This window comes from Coregonus lavaretus (genome assembly GCF_964263955.1).
Source record: "Coregonus lavaretus genome assembly, chromosome: 15".
Lineage (NCBI taxonomy): Eukaryota > Metazoa > Chordata > Actinopteri > Salmoniformes > Salmonidae > Coregonus > Coregonus lavaretus.
Genome location: NC_140002.1, coordinates 13,179,913 through 13,198,148, shown reverse-complemented (window position 1 = coordinate 13,198,148; position 18,236 = coordinate 13,179,913). Strand labels below are relative to the sequence as shown.

Here is an 18,236-nt window from a genome sequence, read left to right as displayed (position 1 = left end):
CACAAACGTGTACACAACGAAACACTGTCAGACACTGATACACACTGGAATGCAACCAGACAAGCACACACACCTCGTCCATCCTGTGACACACTCTACTGAAGCTGTGCTTAGATTCATGGTTCTCATCAGCCAGCAATGATCCGTGCCTGGCTGCGTCACGGTGCTAGCGCTCATCTCTGGGGCGGTGGGGAGAATTACACGGCGCAACACGATTAGTGGGCTGGAGGAACTAGCCAATGAGGATGACACCCCATTTCGGACCCCGGCTCTCGTGAGGGGAATTAACGTGCAGAATCTGAGTTAAAGTGGAGAATAGCCTCCGAGCTCTCTGTGCAGAGGACATTTTCATTGGTTTAGGTACGTTCAGAAATAGAAAACACGATTCTTTATGACTACTAAGGTTTGTTATTTGGTGCACTATAAGCACAGCCTGTACATATGCAAAGTGGGGCAAATTAATCAGGTTAAACGATAAGATTTGAATATGTCGGCTGGGCCCTAGTTAAATTTGATACATGATTGCATCTGAATGACCACCAGAGTTAATGAGAAAAACAGAAATCTCACAGGAGAGGAAAACTTACAACACAGCTCCCACACAACACAATGGGCTGGTTCAGCATTGCAGCCGATGTGACACATTTTGGGTTAATTGTGATTGACGGACTGATCTACAAAGAATAATGAGAAGTTAAAAAAAGGTCAGTTGTAGAACAGTCAGCAATGTCGAACAAGCCGAATGAGGAAAGCCTATCAGGTATTACAAGAACAGGACCGATTTTAGAAAACGGAACCTCCCTATGAAAACCTGGGGCATGCTCATTAGGCACCAAACGTAAGGAAACAGACTGAAACTAGAAAATACTACTTGGACCCGTCCAATAACGGCATGTTTCCATTTTATTTTGCAAAACGTTTTGGTACAGTGTGCCCTAATGAACATATACCTGGTGAGAAGTGAATCAGTCTGTTATAGCACCCACACAATACGCTACCATTTTCAACGTACTGAACAGAAACAGCGGTTTCACAGTGAAAATATAATTCCTCCAACATAACAGTTCTCCATCATTTCACAACTGCATGTGTTTATCAGTCAAGAAACACCTCAGATGTAGCCAATAACAGATTGATGGGTCTATTCCTCATCATACTGTAGTTTCAAACGGGAATATAATTCAATAGTTGGACTACGCTGCCCTCTAGTGGCTATGGAATGATCATGGAATATAAATAATTGTGAAGGCCACCTGTACAAATACGTTTTTCTGACCAGGAGGGTGCAAAGTTAAAGAATAGGCAGATCGAATGCATTTCGTAGAGCATTTATGATTTTCTGTCATAGCTAGTTGGAAATCATGTCAGCTCTCGTAATTACATTTCTATTTGCAACGTTAACATTTCACCTTACTGCATAGCGAATACACCCCTGACGCTAAGTACAACAAGTAATCCGTAGGGCTGAAAACAAAGATACTGTATTAGACAGCTTCCCAAGTGTGCTTTCTTCTGATGCTTTCACTCTTTTCTTGATCCAACCTACGCACTCCAATGGAAAATGATCCACATAATCAAAAGATAGTTTAACTGGAAACTGACAACAGTTTATGCTCTGTTACTGTCGGAAGGGTAAAACACTTATTTCCTGATCATCTCACTGAATGAACACTTTAGCCTTCGATGACAGTACCAACAGAAGGTAAACTGTCAAAAACGTATCGGTCTCTGCTAAAGATAGTACAGCGCATTTGATGCGAAAAATGACACGACAGGTGCATTTTAATGTACGTTTCTTTTTTTATTTGAAGTTAAATGTTCATTTCCATGCTGTGTTTCAGTAAGAATACAGACGGTGCGTGTGGCTCCAGTCAGAATATCCAGTAGTACAAATCAGATTCAAGCTACACATACTGAACAGAAGAGAGAAAATAAGGGGGCAGGACAGAGAGAAAGAGAATATTATGGAACAGTGGGGCGATACAAGACAACATAAGCAGGTTCCTTTTTTTAAACCAAGTTTTTAGTATTTTTACGGTGCCAATGCAAACCTGCTTTACCTTACATAAGAGAGATGGAGAAACTGTTTCGCGCTCCTTGTTTCTTTTTTTCTGCTACAACCCATCGTCTCTATACGTCAGCAAAGAGTAAAAAGCAGCGCTACAGCCTCCGTGCACAACAATGCGTGGTCCATGCCCCGGACCTGAGTGGTGATCGCAAAGAAAGAGATGCTCGGGGGAAGTTCTGCCATCGTCATTGATAAAAAAAAGTATTGCAACGGGAGAGAGGGGAGAAACACAAAGGGCACTTTGTTCCTTCTAAAAAGCTTTATGTCCCTTTTTTTTTTTTAAACAGTCAAAATCCACCATCATCCCTAATTTGCGAACAAAAGCTTAGACGACTATCGTAAAGTAGCACGAAGACATCACAGTTCTAGAAAAAGAGTTACAGCAAACGTTTGTGTTTTAAAACTCAACTTGGCGAGCGCGTGAACGTTGACGACCGCAGGCAAGCACACTTGGCAACTGATGACACTTCAAAAATGAAAACGAAAAAAGATGATAAACGATGTGAACCTTACAGGCACAGGCTTGCAAAAGGAGTTACAAAAACAAAAAAATGGTAACACCCAGGAACAGCTCGAAGCTTTAGCTTTTACATTTTCTCTTGTGTTTCAATGCGGAAGTGTAGTATTTCCAATGAAATGGGCGATTTTTTTCTCTTATTTGTTTAGAAAATAAAAACCAGAAGAGATAACCCGAGGGGCTTTGAGCTGACAGACGGATAGAGAGAGTGATAGTAAACAAGAAGGGGGGGGTAAAAGAGCGAGTTGGCGTCGGCGTAAAAGCCGAGTTTGGGAGCTCTCACTGACACCTTAGTAGGACCTGGGGCTAGCAGGCGGAGAGGGGTAGGTAGGGAGAGAGAGGTGTCGTATTGGCCGTGAAGTTTCACTGAGTCTCATCCTCCACATCTTGCAGTGCTTCTTTATTCTGTTCTTCACCTGAAGAGAGAGGAACATGTATTCCATTTAATTATATCTTTTTAATCTTCAATTTCATCATTCAAAGCCAGTTTGTCATTTTCACCACAAACGCAAAGAACATAAATGGACAAAAGAAAGTCCAGAGCCCACCCACTGTTACCATGGCAACAGGGAGCTGAGGTTTCCAGTGATAAGGCCTTCAGGGGAGGAATGGTTAGTAAAGACAGGTGGTGTAGTAAAGAGAGGTGGTGAAGGGTGAGTGAGATGTCCTGAGGAAGACCACCAGAGTCAGACTCCCACAGGCTGCTCGGGTGGGACCCCCCCCCCCAAATGTCCTTCGATGGTCCAAGTTTAAGGTCCCCTAGGTATATATCTAGGATCAGCTTTCCCTCCCCCAATCATAACCTTAAAGGACTAGTGTGCAAGATTCTGGAATTTAATTGTTCTACTTACCCAGAATCAGATGAACTCGTGGATACCATTTTTATGTCTCTGTGTGTAATGTGAAGGAAGTTAGCTGTAGTTTCGCGAGCCAATGCTGACTAGCGTTAGCGCAATTACTTGATTTGACTGAAAGTCTACAGGTATGGTAGCAGTCGCACAGCCATGAGCGTTACAATTATAAAATTGGTGTTTGGCGGTCAGTCTATACAAGCTACATTTGTGAAATGAATGCCTTCGGGGTCAATGGGAGAAATAACGTACCAATACTACTTTAGCTACAAACGCTTTGGAAAACCTACCCACGAGTCATGTTGCACAAAAACAAAACGTCATTCAAAACACATTGGGTGGTGGGCAGGAGAATGTACATGCAGTGCCTTAAGAAAGTATTCATGCCCCATGACTTATTCCACATTTTGTTGTGTTACAGCCTGAATTTTAAATTGAGATTGTGTCACTGACCTACACACAATAACCCATAATGTCAGTGGAATTTGTTTGTAGATATTACAACTTCAAAGCTGAAATGTCTTGAGTCAATAAGTATTCAACCCCTTTGTAATAGCAAGACTACATAAGTTCAGGAGTAAATATGTGCTTAACAAATCGCATAATAAGTTACATGGACTCATTCGTGTTCAATAATAGTGTTTAACATGATTTTTGAATGACTACCCCATCTCTGTATCCCACATCTACAAATATCTGTAAGGTCCCTCAAATCGACTAGTGAATTTCAAGTACAGATTCAACCACCAAGACCAGGGAGGTTTTTCGATGCCTCGCAAAGGGCACAGATTGGTAGATGTGTAAAAAATATATATATAAAGCAGACGCTGAATATCCCTTTGAGCATGGTGAAGTTATTCATTAGGCTTTGGATGGTGTATCAATACACCCAGTAACAACAAAGATATAGGCAACCTTCCTAACTCAGTTGCCGGCGAGGAAGGAAACCACTTAGAAATTGTTGTGGAAATTCTAATCAATAATGAGGAGAGACAAGGTCAATCACCAATCAGGATATTACTTTATTCAAAACATATTAATAAGGCAGCAGGTCACACCACCCACACACGTGAATGGAGTGAGTGCTCTGTAATACTGAGGCTGGTTGACCCCACACTCTGAAGTGTGATGCCGAGAGCTCTGACATACAAAGAATACAAATATATTTTATAGCAAAGATACACCCTCTCAGTCTACATGACAAACAGCAGATGTGTGGAATGAGTCAAAAGGTTAGGATTTGTATGAAAGAAACGAATAATTCACAGCAGACAGTATCTGCTGTGATGACTGTTCTCATTGTATGGAAACCAGGGTTTGGCCCCCAAGACGAGGTTCCTCTCATCATTATCCATACCCGAGCTATCTCCCCCGGTACCTTACATTACACAAACACCAACTCATTCTATGGAATGCATGCTGTAGGTTTGATCACCAAACCATCCATTAATCAATTGTCAGCTCCAGATACCCCTATCTCAAGTAAAACCCATGCCTAGTCTAGCTGCAGGGAGCTGGAGTAGAAACCATCCCTTTACAAAAACACAGCATTAGTAGAACAGAAATGTCTTACTTTTTGTTAAGTATATAATTTGTTAACTATTAATATTAAACAAAGCAGGTAAACATTGTACAAGTTAATTTCTCTCTCACAGGATTTCACCATGAGGCCAATCGTGATTTTAAAACAGTTACAGAGTTTAATGGCTGTGATAGGAGAAAATGGAGGATGGATCAACATTGTAGTTACTCCACAATACTAACAAATGACAGAGTGAAAAGGAAGCCTGTACAGAATAAAACTATTCCAAAACATGCATCCTGTTTGCAATACGGTACTAAAGTAATACTGCAAAATATGTTGCAAAGAAATTAACTTTTTGTCCTGAATACAAAGCGTTATGTTTGGGGCAAATCCAACACATCACTGAGTACCACTCTTCATATTTTCAAGCATGGTGGTGGCTGCATCATGTTATGGGTATGCTTGTCATCGGCAAGGACTAGGGAGTTTAGGATAAAAATAGCACAGGCAAATTCCTAGAAGAAAACCTTGTTCAGTCTGCCTTCCAACAGATATTGGGAGACAAATTCACCTTTCAGCAGGACAATAAGCTGAAACACAAGGCCAAATCTACACTGGAGTTGCTTACCAAGATGACACTGAATGTTCTTGAGTAGCCTAGTTACAGTTTTTACTTAAATCTATGGCAATACTTTAACATGTCTGTCTAGCAATGATCAACAATCAACTTGACAGAGGTTGAAGAATTTTTAAATATCATAATGGGCAAATATTGTACAATCCAGGTGTGCAATGCTCTTAGAGACTTACCCAGAAAGACTGTAACCGCCGCCAAAGGTGCTTCTACAAAGTATTGACTCAGCGGTGTGAATACTTATGTTAATGAGATATTTCTACATTTTACTTACATTACATTTGCAAAAATGTATAAATACATGTTTTCACTGTCATTATAGGGTATTGTGTGTAGATGGGTGAGGAAAAAATATATTTAATACATTTTGAATTCAGGCTGTAACCACAAAATGTGGAATAAGTCAAGGGGTATGAATACTTTCTGAAGGCACTGTATGTAAAAATGTTGTTTCATCAGACCACAGAATATTTTGCCTTATGCCCGGAGTCTCTCACGTGCCTTTTTGCAGGCTTGCCGTCATGTGCCTTTTTCTCAGAAGTGACTTCCGTCTGGCCACCCTCCCATAAAGCCCAAATTGGTGAAGTGCTGTAGACTATTGTTCTTCTGGCAGGTTCTCCCATCTCAGCCAAGGAACTGTCAGAGTGGTCATTGGGTTCTTGGTCACCTCCCTGACCAAAGTCCTTCTTGCCTGGTTGCTCAGTTTGGTCGGACAGCCAGCTCTAGGAAGAGTCTGGGTAGTTCCATATTTTTTCAATTTCCCAATGATGGAGACCACTGTGCTCTTGGAAACTTTCAACACTCTAGAAATTGTTTTATACCCTTCATCACAATTCTCTCTGATATCTACAGACAGTTCCTTGGACGTCATGGTATAGTTTCTGCTCTGACATGCACTGTCAACTATGGGACCTTACAGTGCATTTGGAAAGTATTCAGACCTCTTCCCTTATTCCACACTGTTACTTTACAGCCTTATTCTAAAATGGATGAAATAAATAAAAAATCCTCAACACAACACCCCATAATGACAAAGGGAAAACAGGTTTTTAGAAATGTTGGCAAACATTTTTTTTTTTAAATAAGACTTATTTACATAAGTATTCAGACCCTTTGCTATGAGACTGGACATTGAGCTAAGGTGCATCCTGTTTCCATTGATCATCTTTGAGATGTTTCTACAACTTTATTGGAGTCCACCTGTGGTAAATTAAATTGATTAGACATGATTAGGAAAGGCACACACCTGTCTATATAAGGTCCCACAGTTGACAGTGCATGTCAGAGCAAAAACCAAGCCATGAGGTCGAAGGAATTGTCCGTAGAGCTCCGAGACAGGATTGTGTCGAGGCACAGATCTGGGGAAGGGTACCAAAACATTTCTGCAGCATTGAAGGTCCCCAAGAACACAGTGGCCTCCATCATTCTTAAAACTGAGAAATCATGGGAAAAGGGCCTTGGTCAGGGAAGTGACCAAGAACCCGATGGTCACTCTGACAGAGCTCCAGAGTTCTTCTGTGGAGATGGGGGAATCTTCCAGAAGGACAACCATCTCTGCGGCACTCCACCAATCAGGCCTTTATGGTAGTGTGGCCAGACGGAAGCCACTCCTCAGTAAAAGGCACATGACAGCCCGCTTGGAGTTTGCCAAAAGGCACCGAAAAGCCTCTCAGACCATATGAAACAAGATTCTCTGGTCTGATGAAACCAAGATTTAACTCTTTAACCTGAATGCCAAGCATCACGTCTGGAGGAAACCTGGCACCATCATGCTGTGGGGATGTTTTTCAGCGGCAGGGACTGGGAGACTAGTCAGGATGGAGGAAAAGATTAACGGAGCAAAGTACAGAGAGATCCTTGATGAAAACCTGCTCCAGAGCTCAGGACCTCAGACTGGGGCAAAGGTTCACCTTCCAACTGGACAACGACCCTATGTACACAGCCAAGACAACGCAGGAGTGGCTTTGGGACAAGTCTCTGAATGTCCTTGAGTGGCCCAGCCAAAGCCCAGACTTGAACATCTCTGGAGAGACCTGAAAATAGCAGTGCAGCGATGCTGCCCATCCAACCTGACAGAGCTTGACAGGATCTGCAGAGAAGAATGGGAGAAACTCCAAATACAGGTGTGCCAAGCTTGTAGCGTCATACCCAAGAAGACTCGAGGCCATAATTGCTGCCAAATGTGCTTTAACAAAGTACTGAGTAAAGGGTCTGAATACTTATGTAAATGTTATATCCAGGTTTTTTACACATTTGCAAAAATGTCAAAAAAAACAACCTTCTTTTGCTTTGTCATTATGGGGTATTGTGTGTAGATTGATGAGGGGGAAAAAACAATTTAAACCATTTTAGAATAAGGCTGTAACGTCACAAAATGTGGAAAAAGTCCAGGGGTCTGAATACCTTCCGAATGCACTGTATATAGTCAGGTGTGTTTCTTTCTAAAATCATGTCCAAAAAATTGAATAGGCCACATGTGGACTCCAATCAAGTTGTAGTGACATCAATGATGATCAAAGGAAATTGGATGCACCTGAGCTCAATTTGGAGTGTCATAGCAAAGGGGTGTGAATACTTATGTAAAAGAGATGTATATATTCATTTTCAATAAATTAGTTAATTTCTAAAAACATGGTTTCACTGTCATTATGGGGTATTGTGTGTATATAGGTGAGATTGTTTTTTATATTTAATCTATTTTGAATTCAGGCTGTAACAACAAAATGTGGAATACGTCACAGGGTATGAATACTTTCTGAAGGCACTAGTGCTAGTGTGCAAACCAGTATCAACACCACAAGACAAAGATCTTTATTCTTCACACTGCAAAATGTAAAAAGCCTCAGTAAAGATTTAGCAGCTAGCAAAAACCTTTTGGACCACCTAGGCTTGTTGCTTAGGAAGGTTTCCATAGAGATGGCACAGCTATCTACATGGTAAAGAATTAAAGCACTGAGTGTGTAACAAAGGTTAAGAATCTGCGAAGATCAAAAATAGGAAACTATAATAAGGTGCCTAATTAGTGCCATACCTACGAGAAGCTACATGCAGTTGGTGTGGACGACAGTACGGTGTTGACAAACTGGGTCCCAAGGATTCGGTGTGATGACTGAGTGTATCGTGTTCAGCCATATTAAGTGGAATCCCTTAACTCTAGCCCAGAACCCAACAGAAAGTGTTGGTAAAACTTACGTTGCAGTGAGTAAGACAGTGACACTATCCACACAGCACTCAACTCATGCCAAACGAGAGGAGAAACGTCTCTGGCTTCTACTTAATGGACAGACACACCTGAAAACACACTGTTCTAAATGCAGCCCAGATACTGGATGATTGAGTTTGTCCATGTGGACAGCACATAGTGCTTTAGGCCAGAGACAAGGACAGTCTCATCTGGTCTAGACTAAGATTAGAACAGGGTTGTGTTCACTAGGCACGAATCAGAAGAAAATGGTCCAAAACGGGAAAGCACTATCTGAACTTGCTCAATACGAAAGGCTTGTTTCCAGTTGCACAACGTTTTACTACGGTGTGAATTAATTAACCCGGCACTGGAAGATGCAGTGAGGAAGGGTTAGCGAGGGGCAGCAAGTCTGAGTGAGAAAGCAAGAGGGATGCCCAAGACAGGAGAAAGAGATGACTTACAAAATACTTCTATATAGGGAATGGGGGGGGTGGGGGGGGCGTTGTCCTTAAGAATCTACACAGAGGAAGATGGAGACAAGAGAAATGAGAGAGAGCAGTGAACATGAGTACATCTCAACAGACGGAGAGGGATAAAGATAGTAAGAGAGAGAAATAGGTGAAACAGAAAGATAGAGAACTGAGTAGAGAGATAGAGAAAGAGGGGGGGAAAATTATATAAAGAGAGAGATAAAGAATGAGAAAGATAGAGGGAGTGCTGCTGAGGTTAGAGAAGGACCACTGTGCTGAGGGGAGAAGTTAAAGAAAGGGTGGGTGAGGTCAACTGTCAACTCTCCATCCCTAAGAGTACACAGCACCGGTCCAGCAGTCTGTGTGCTGTCAATAGCTGGAAAACACCCATCCTCCATGTGATCATACTTTGCTGTCAAGATGACGCAGCAGCAGTATACTTTTGAACACAGACACTGGAGTGCGTTTAGTCCTTCAACTGTATTGTGCTACATATAATAGGTGAAGAAGCATGGAACGCTCACCATCTCCCTGCATATCTGAAGTCCATAGTGTCAGGTTGTCGCGTAGCAACTGCATGATGAGCGTGGAGTCCTTGTAGCTCTCCTCGCTCAGCGTGTCCAGTTCTGCAATGGCATCGTCGAACGCCGCCTTCGCCAACCTGAGGGCAGCAGAGTAGAGGGGTCAAAGGTTGAATTTTACAGTGCGTCCAAATCACATCAACAATGGGCTGAACATCTAGTCAACAACATGTCTTGGTATGGAATATAAAATAACATGTCTTAGAAAATAAAACATTATATTGTATTACTAGCCAGGACATCAGGTGACTTCAATGAAATGTATTGGAGCCTGTATTGCACGCCCAGTCTGAAAATTCCACCATGGTAGAAATTAGGCTTCGGCGGTATACCGTATATACCATATATCGGGGTATTTGGAAAAAGCCACAGGATGGTTTTTCTAAACCGTCGAAACTATTTCTTTGAAGTTTTTCAATAAATTTTTATATTTGTAGCTACTTTTAAGTTAATACCTGCAGTCAACTTGTGTAATACGTTAGGAGATAAAGCAGATTGCGTTTTTATTTCACCGGTCACTTTATAAAACTTACCATAGTTCCCCAGAACAGAAGGAGCCAGTCACGTGTTTGTTTGTAAATAGCACAACGGGAGAAAGCGAGCTGGTGAGTCCATAGCGTTCTATATGTATCGGCGAGTGTGTGCGGCGCACATGAGGTGATGAAGTTACACTTGTATGCAATTCACTACTTAATGTTTGCCATCAGATGTCAAAGAGTTCTGGATGAGTTCTGTACAGCTGCCATTTTTTCCCTGTGCTTCCTACTAGCATTTTTTTCTCCTCCGTTCTTCTCCCATCTGCTCTGTGTACACATGCTGCTCTTCCTTCAAAAGAAGCATGCATCACAACTTTGTTCATTTGCACAATTTATCACGTTCACTTTTGCTCGTAAATGTCCACACTCACCGAAAATGACGTTCTGTAGCTACTAGCTATGCTTGTATAACTTTATGAGCTGGATTTGCCAGTCTTTGCAATTAGTTTATGTTCGTTTTCGCTCGTTAGCATTTAGCTACATGATTACGCTATTAGTTTGTGCTAATGTAGTTAGCATTCTGGTAATAGAGGCCGAATAGGCTCTTCTTGCTCAGTAAGGCATTGCAAACAAATCAAGTCTCATGCTTGTGCTTTATTAGACACTCACAAATCGCTTTCTATTTGACACATCTTGCAATGGAGCGTAGAGGAGGGAGATGGGCGAGTGGGGAGAGAAAAGATGGGCGAGTGGGGAGAGAAAAGACGAGAGAAGAGTGGGGAGAGAAGACTGAAGACTAGACAGAAAAGTGGGTAGAGAAGACGAGAGAGGGGGCCCACCTGCATGCGCGGTCGGGGGAATTGAGGATTTCATAATAAAATACGGAGAAGTTGAGCGCCAGTCCCAGGCGGATGGGGTGTGTCGGGGGGAGTTCGATCATGGCGATGTCGCTTGCAGCTTTGTAGGCTACCAAGCTGTTCTCTGCCGCCTCCTTTCTGTCGTTGCCCGTGGCAAACTCTGCCAGGTACCTGTGGTAGTCTCCCTTCCTAAGGAAAGAGGGGAGAACGAGACCACTTATTTCAACCCCACAAAACAAAATCAATCAATCCATGGTCTGCATATGTTAACATGCTTGTCTCTTTCACAGACAAGCATGGCTTGTGGGCTGAGAAAACGCAGAATCATTCTATGAATGAAAAGGGAGCTAATGCTCTTACTGTCATGCAGCCCTTGAAACTGGTATGTGGACACCTAGGCCTACTCCTTGACCAGGACTAGACTGCCTAGAGAGACTAGCCCTGCGTCCCAATTTTCCACATTTTCCCTGAAGTATGCACTTCTTCACTCTCCTACTTGGATTTAAAAGGATTGGTGTAAGAGCCCTTGCTTACACCAATCCTGTGCTTTTAAATTCATGTGGAGTAGCGCACAAGTGCACCGTTCAGGGCAAAGGGTGGAGAATTGAGAAGCAGAGTAGATGTTTTTTCACACAGAGCGAGAGAGAGCGGAGACTTTTCTCATGTTACTAGCGCAGTCAGTCAGGGCATAGATATTCGCAAAATAGTTTTTCAAGAGCTCTCCCATCCGTAGACGTACATTTTGTAGTAGAAAACCTTTGATTCTCCAGTGTTTGCAGCTGGAATGAGGTGCTTGTCCAGTACATCCAGAATGTCGTTACAGATTGATTTCAGCTCAGTCTCCACCTGCAGAGCAGACAAAACACACAACACCTGTTGTTAACAAACTCAAGGAGAACTGACAAAACATCAACACACTCAACTATAGTCTATTTTTTAAACATGACCCTTGAAGGACCTCTTTAAAAGGTACAAAATATTTTTTTTTTTAAAGGGCCCAGAGTATAAACGTCTACTTTGAAAGGAGCCACACACCATCCCTATCTAACAAACATTTCGACAGCAAGCCACCTTTATTAGGGTTCTCCACTTCTACTACCACCGTCCACGTTCCCGTGACTCACCATTTGCCTGTATTCCCGGATCATCTTTAGTTTGTCTTCGCCTCCTTTGTTCTCCTCCTTCTGTTCAAGGCTGCTGATTATCCTCCAGGACGCTCTTCTGGCTCCGATCACGTTCTTGTAAGCCACCGACAGCAGGTTCCGCTCTTCCACCGTCAGCTCCACGTCCATGCCCGCCACGTTCTTCATGGACTCCACCATTTCTGACAGAGAGAGAGAAGAGAGAGAAAAGAATGAACCTTAACCATCAATCACCCTGCTTTCAATAAGCTACGAACAATCTGTTCTGGAGTTTGTCTGTTTTTTTTACTGGCTGCAATCACACAGGAACATACACTGCTCAAATAAATAAAGGGAACACTAAAATAACACATCCTAGATCAGAATGAATGAAATAATCTTATTAAATACTTTTTTCTTTACATAGTTGAATGTTCTGACAACAAAATCACACAAAAATTATCAATGGAAATCAAATTTATCAACCCATGGAGGTCTGGATTTGGAGTCACCCTCAAAATTAAAGTGGAAAACCACACTACAGGCTGAACCAACTTTGATGTAATGTCCTTAAAACAAGTCAAAATTTGGCTCAGTAGTGTGTGTAGCCTCCACGTGCCTGTATGACCTCCCTACAACGCCTGGGCATGCTCCTGATGAGGTGGCGGATGGTCTCCTGAGGGATCTCCTCCCAGACCTGGACTAAAGCATCCGCGAACTCCTGGACAGTCTGTGGTGCAACGTGGCGTTGGTGGATGGAGCGAGACATGATGTCTCAGATGTGCTCAATTGGATTCAGGTCTGGGGAACGGGCGGGCCAGTCCATGGCATCAATGCCTTCCTCTTGCAGGAACTGCTGACACACTCCAGCCACATGAGGTCTAGCATTGTCTTGCATTAGGAGGAACCCAGGGCCAACCGCACCAGCATATGGTCTCACAAGGGGTCTGAGGATCTCATCTCGGTACCTAATGGCAGTCAGGCTACCCCAAAGAAATGCCACCCCACACCATGACTGACCCACTGCCAAACCGGTCATGCTGGAGGATGTTGCAGGCAGCAGAACGTTCTCCACGGCGTCTCCAGACTCTGTCACGTCTGTCACATGTGCTCAGTGTGAACCTGCTTTCATCTGTGAAGAGCACAGGGCGCCAGTGGCGAATTTGCCAATGTTGGTGTTCTCTGGCAAATGCCAAACGTCCTGCACGGTGTTGGGCTGCAAGCACAACCCCCACCTGTGGACGTCGGGCCCTCATACCACCCTCATGGAGTCTGTTTCTGACCGTTTGAGCAGACACATGCATATTTGTGGCCTGCTGGAGGTCATTTTGCAGGGCTCTGGCAGTGCTCCTCCTGCTCCTCCTTGCACAAAGGCGGAGGTAGCGGTCCTGCTGCTGGGTTGTTGCCCTCCTACGGCCTCCTCCACATCTCCTGATATACTGGCCTGTCTCCTGGTAGCGCCTCCATGCTCTGGACACTACGCTGACAGACACAGCAAACCTTCTTGCCACAGCTTGCATTGATGTGCCATCCTGGATGAGCTGCACTACCTGAGCCACTTGTGTGGGTTGTAGACTCCGTCTCATGCTACCACTAGAGTGAAAGCACCGCCAGCATTCAAAAGTGACCAAAACATCAGCCAGGAAGCATAGGAACTGAGAAGTGGTCTGTGGTCACCACCTGCAAAACGTTATTGGGGGTGTCTTGCTAATTGCCTATCATTTCCACCTGTTGTCTATTCCATTTGCACAACAGCATGTGAAATGTATTGTCAATCAGTGTTGCTTCCTAAGTGGACAGTTTGATTTCACAGAAGTGTGATTGACTTGGAGTTACATTGTGTTGTTTAAGTGTTCCCTTTATTTTTTTGAGCAGTGTAGAAAATCTGGAAAATGTTGATTTTGGCTAGGGGATAGATCAGTTTCTATAATGTATGAATGGAGGAAAATGTCCAGAATGCAGGAATTCCTGATTAACCAGGACAAATTATTACCCTGACTGAGACTAACATGTAGGATTGGTTGGTATCCAGATTTTAATATCGTCATACCATCCTTCTCTCATCCTGGGATTTACGGTATTACCGGCTTAGTACACAAGGGGGCACCATAAAACGCAAAAAAAGAGCATTCGGTGTCTATTACCAGAATGCTAACACAATTAGCACAATAGCGAATTTTAACGAGCGCAAATAAAAAAATTGCAAAGATAGCCAATGCAGCTCATGAAGTTATACATGGATAGGTAGGAGCTACCGAATGTCATTTTTGGTGAGTTTGGACATTTACAAGCGAATATGAATGAGAGACATTGTGCAAATGAACAAACTTTTGACGCATGCTTGTCTGAAGGAAGAACTCTGGATGTGTACACGTGGAGTCGCTAGGTCAACATGTCTGCCTGCTCTGCTCAAAGAGGGGGGAGGAGCAGATGGGCCGAGAACAGAGAAGAGAAAAAACGCAGATAATTCATCCAAAGGCTTTGACTTCTCAAACGCGTCACAAAGCTAAACAATATGATGCCCCTTCACCTTATTAATTCAGCCACTTACTTAGATAACTAGCAAGTTAACCTTAGGGGTCACATTAACGCAGAATTCTTTGCTTTTCACGCAGGAAAAAATATTAAATGCATAAGAAATCTTGCTGCGTTTTGTAAACGCAGATCTAAAATGCTCCTTATTGTAATTTCTGCTCTGCATCAGACTAATTTTGTTCTTCAGTTGCACTTCTCCACTTGGATGAGAATTCACATATGGGCATTCCATGAGCAGACAGCACTGATGTGTAGCTACTTTGCTCCGGTACTTTTCTCGGTTTAGTCAGCCAACTTTTCTCCGGTAAAATGCAAGATTAACTTTAAGCAAAACATTAGGAAATGTAGCTACATTCTTCCTATGATAAACATTAGAAATAGGATAGCCTTGCATCGTTTTTGCAAAAAAAGACCTTGCTTTTTCATTGTAAGCTAATTTACTTGTGTGGCTGCCAGCCAAATGGCGTTGCAATTCTGTTGTCATCTGATGAAAATTAAGCAATTTCTGCCGAATGTGATGCACTAATGTATTTTCAGTGAAGGACAACTTGCACGTCCCTGATCACAATTGAAGCAAAAAAACACTTTCAATATAAAACGCATCCTCTGTCAATACACAGCTGGACTCGCCTGCGCCCGCCTTCTCCAGTTGTGCTATTTACAAACAAACATGTGACTGGCTCAACTGTTCTGGGGAACTACAGTAAGCTTCATAATGTGAAATGAAGAATGTGATCTGCTTTATCGCCTAAGGTATTGCACAAGTTGACTGCGGGTATTTACTTACAAAGTGGCTACAAATATTTAAATGTATTGCAAAACCTTCAAATAATTAATTTAAAACGGTATTGACAAACCATCCCATGGCTATTTCCAAACACCCCGGTATACGGTATACCGCCCAAGCCTACTAACATCTTACAGAAAACACACAGCATTTAACCACATTTACAGAATGATGGAAATGATAGGGGTCAAGGCTTTGTTGGTGGTTGTGAGTTGTAATTAGCAAGTATTTTGGGCTGCACCAACAGAACTTGTCAGTGTAAGTAAAGATCGCCTCCTTGAAACCGGGGCTGAAGTGGATCAATGTAGAACGGAGCTTTTGATCTGGGCCACTAACGGTTTCATAAGCCACGTGAGTGAATGAGTCAGGACACTTGCTGCCTCATTAACACAGACAGACTTATGAATCAGTCTACGAATACGCAAATAGCCACTAACACTGTACAGTACTAGCCTATAAGAAGGCTCAGTTACACTGCCATTACCAAACACCAAATCTATAGCCTAAAAAGGCTATAGCCTAAATAGGCTACACAGCCATTAAGATGGAAGATCTGACAAGAGCTGAGGTCTTGTGCGATTAGTACTACTGATCATTATCTTAGCCGAGTACTAGACCTTAGCCACACATGACATGGGTCTACCAAGAAGAACCCAAATCTTCAAATCAAAAGAAGGAACAGGGGCCAAGAGAGAGCACTACGGTTTTCCATGCCACTTATTTCAAACCTCATGCCACTTTGACCTTTAACGCTGAGCTTGTTACCAGGCAACCCAAAGGTCAGGGTCTGCGCTGGTGTATTGAGGGGGAGACAAAACTATGCTTGAGTTCTGACGCAAGTCACTTTCTCTGAGTGGGTCAAATTTGTATTTTAGTGGTCGCTCTTGTAAAATAGATTTGATCTATGAGAATAACCTTTATTAAGTATATAAAGGCTGAATACAACTTGGATATCCAAAACCTTAAAATCAAAGCAGTGGCATGTTAAGTGTCATGACTACGGATGCAAATTTAAGTCGACAACGCCTATTCCCCCTCAGGAGACTGAAAAGATTTGCCATGGGTCCCCAGATCCTCAAAAAGTCCTACAGCTGCACCATCGAGAGTATCCTGACTGGTTGCATCACCACCTGGTATGGCAACTGCTCGGCATCCGACCGTAAGGCGCAACAGAGGGTAGTGCGTACGGCCCAGTACATCACTGGGGCCAAGCTTCCTGCCATCCAAGACCTATATTCTAGGCGGTGTTAGAGGAAGGCCCCAAAAAAAATTGTCAAAGACTCCAGTCACCCAAGTCATAGACTGTTCTCTCTGCTACCGCACGGGCAAGCGGTACCGGAGCGCCAAGACTAGGTCCAAAAGGCTCCTTAACAGCTTCTACCCCCAAGCCATAAAACTGCTGAACAATTAATCAAATGGCCACCCGGACTATTTACATTGACACCCCCCCCCCCCCCTCTTTGTTTTTACACTGCTGCTACTCGCTGTTCATTATCTATGCATAGTCACTTTACCCCTACCTACATGTACAAATTACCTCGACTAACCTGTACCCCCACACATTGACTCGGTACCGGTACCCCCTGTATATAGCCTCGTTATTGTTAGTGTGTTACTTTTTTTCTTTAGTTTATTTAGTCAACTGCATTGTTGGTTAAGGGCTTGTAAGTAAGCATTTCACGGTAAGGTATACCTGTTGTATTCAGCGCATGTGACAAATAAAATTTGATTTGAAAGTTAGCAAAAATAGATAAGATCTTGCTACCAGGGAAAGGTAAATACCTGTCTATTTATAGAAAAATCACCCTGATGAATTATTTAGTCATATCCCAGTTGACCTATTTATACTTATGGCCCTGCCAACGCCGAATGATTTGTCTTTTAAATTATTTGAGCTAAAATTCTTTCTTTATTTGGAACGGCAAGCCAGACAACATAAAAAAGTGCTTTTTTATATAATTAATATGAGTTTGGGGGTTAAAATTATTAAATATTAAAGCATTCAACCGCTCACTAAAAGCATAACTGGTTCTCCAGTAGAATTAGTAAGAATGTCTCACCCATTCTTACTAGGCCCTCTTCCTTTATCCAGATTACAACCGCTCACTTTGTCAGTGAAGTTGAGAAGGTTGAATCGCTTTTTCTAAATATCACCCCTTTCTATAACAAGCCATACAAAGCTGGTTGCAATTGCCAGTTCATCCACCTAAGAAAGACTCTAGATCAAATAATTTAGACAAATATGGGTTGAGGGCAAGTCTAAATAGGATGACTAAATGGGTGATTAAATAGACATTCTTTATGGATAGAAAATTATAGGAAAATCTATTGTTATTGCTAATTATGAAATCAAATTTTAGTTGTCACGTGCAGTTAACATATATGGAAATGTTTGCTCTAGCCAAAAATGAGAGCCAACTGATTGCAGCATTACGGCAAAAACGGAAGAGGCAAGTGTAAGGGGGAGAAGGTAGGGAACTTGTTTGTCTGCCCTTTATATAAATTATGTTTTGGCCAGAAAAAAAAATATATATCAGTTTTACTTGAGGATCAAAATGTTGCTATGTAACTATAATTTTTATTTATTTTTTTAAGTGCCATGTCTGGAAAAATACACCAACAAAACACAA

The 18,236-nt window shown here is 42.5% G+C and overlaps 1 protein-coding gene across 2 annotated transcripts in view; it reads right to left on the bottom strand.

Moving 5' to 3' along the window:
• Positions 1–2,622: 2,622 nt before the first annotated feature.
• LOC311142855 (14-3-3 protein epsilon) overlaps positions 2,623–18,236 on the bottom strand; it is a 40,758-nt gene continuing 25,144 nt past the window's right edge. For both annotated transcript variants that reach the window (XM_084178553.1, XM_084178554.1), the window contains exons 2-6: positions 12,288–12,487; positions 11,903–12,009; positions 11,146–11,352; positions 9,774–9,910; positions 2,623–3,001 (exon numbers count right to left, since the gene is read on the bottom strand). In XM_084178553.1, coding sequence (XP_084034679.1) covers positions 2,949–3,001; positions 9,774–9,910; positions 11,146–11,352; positions 11,903–12,009; positions 12,288–12,487 — 704 coding nt within the window. In that variant the 3' untranslated portion in view covers positions 2,623–2,948. The remainder of the gene's footprint in view (positions 3,002–9,773; positions 9,911–11,145; positions 11,353–11,902; positions 12,010–12,287; positions 12,488–18,236) is intronic.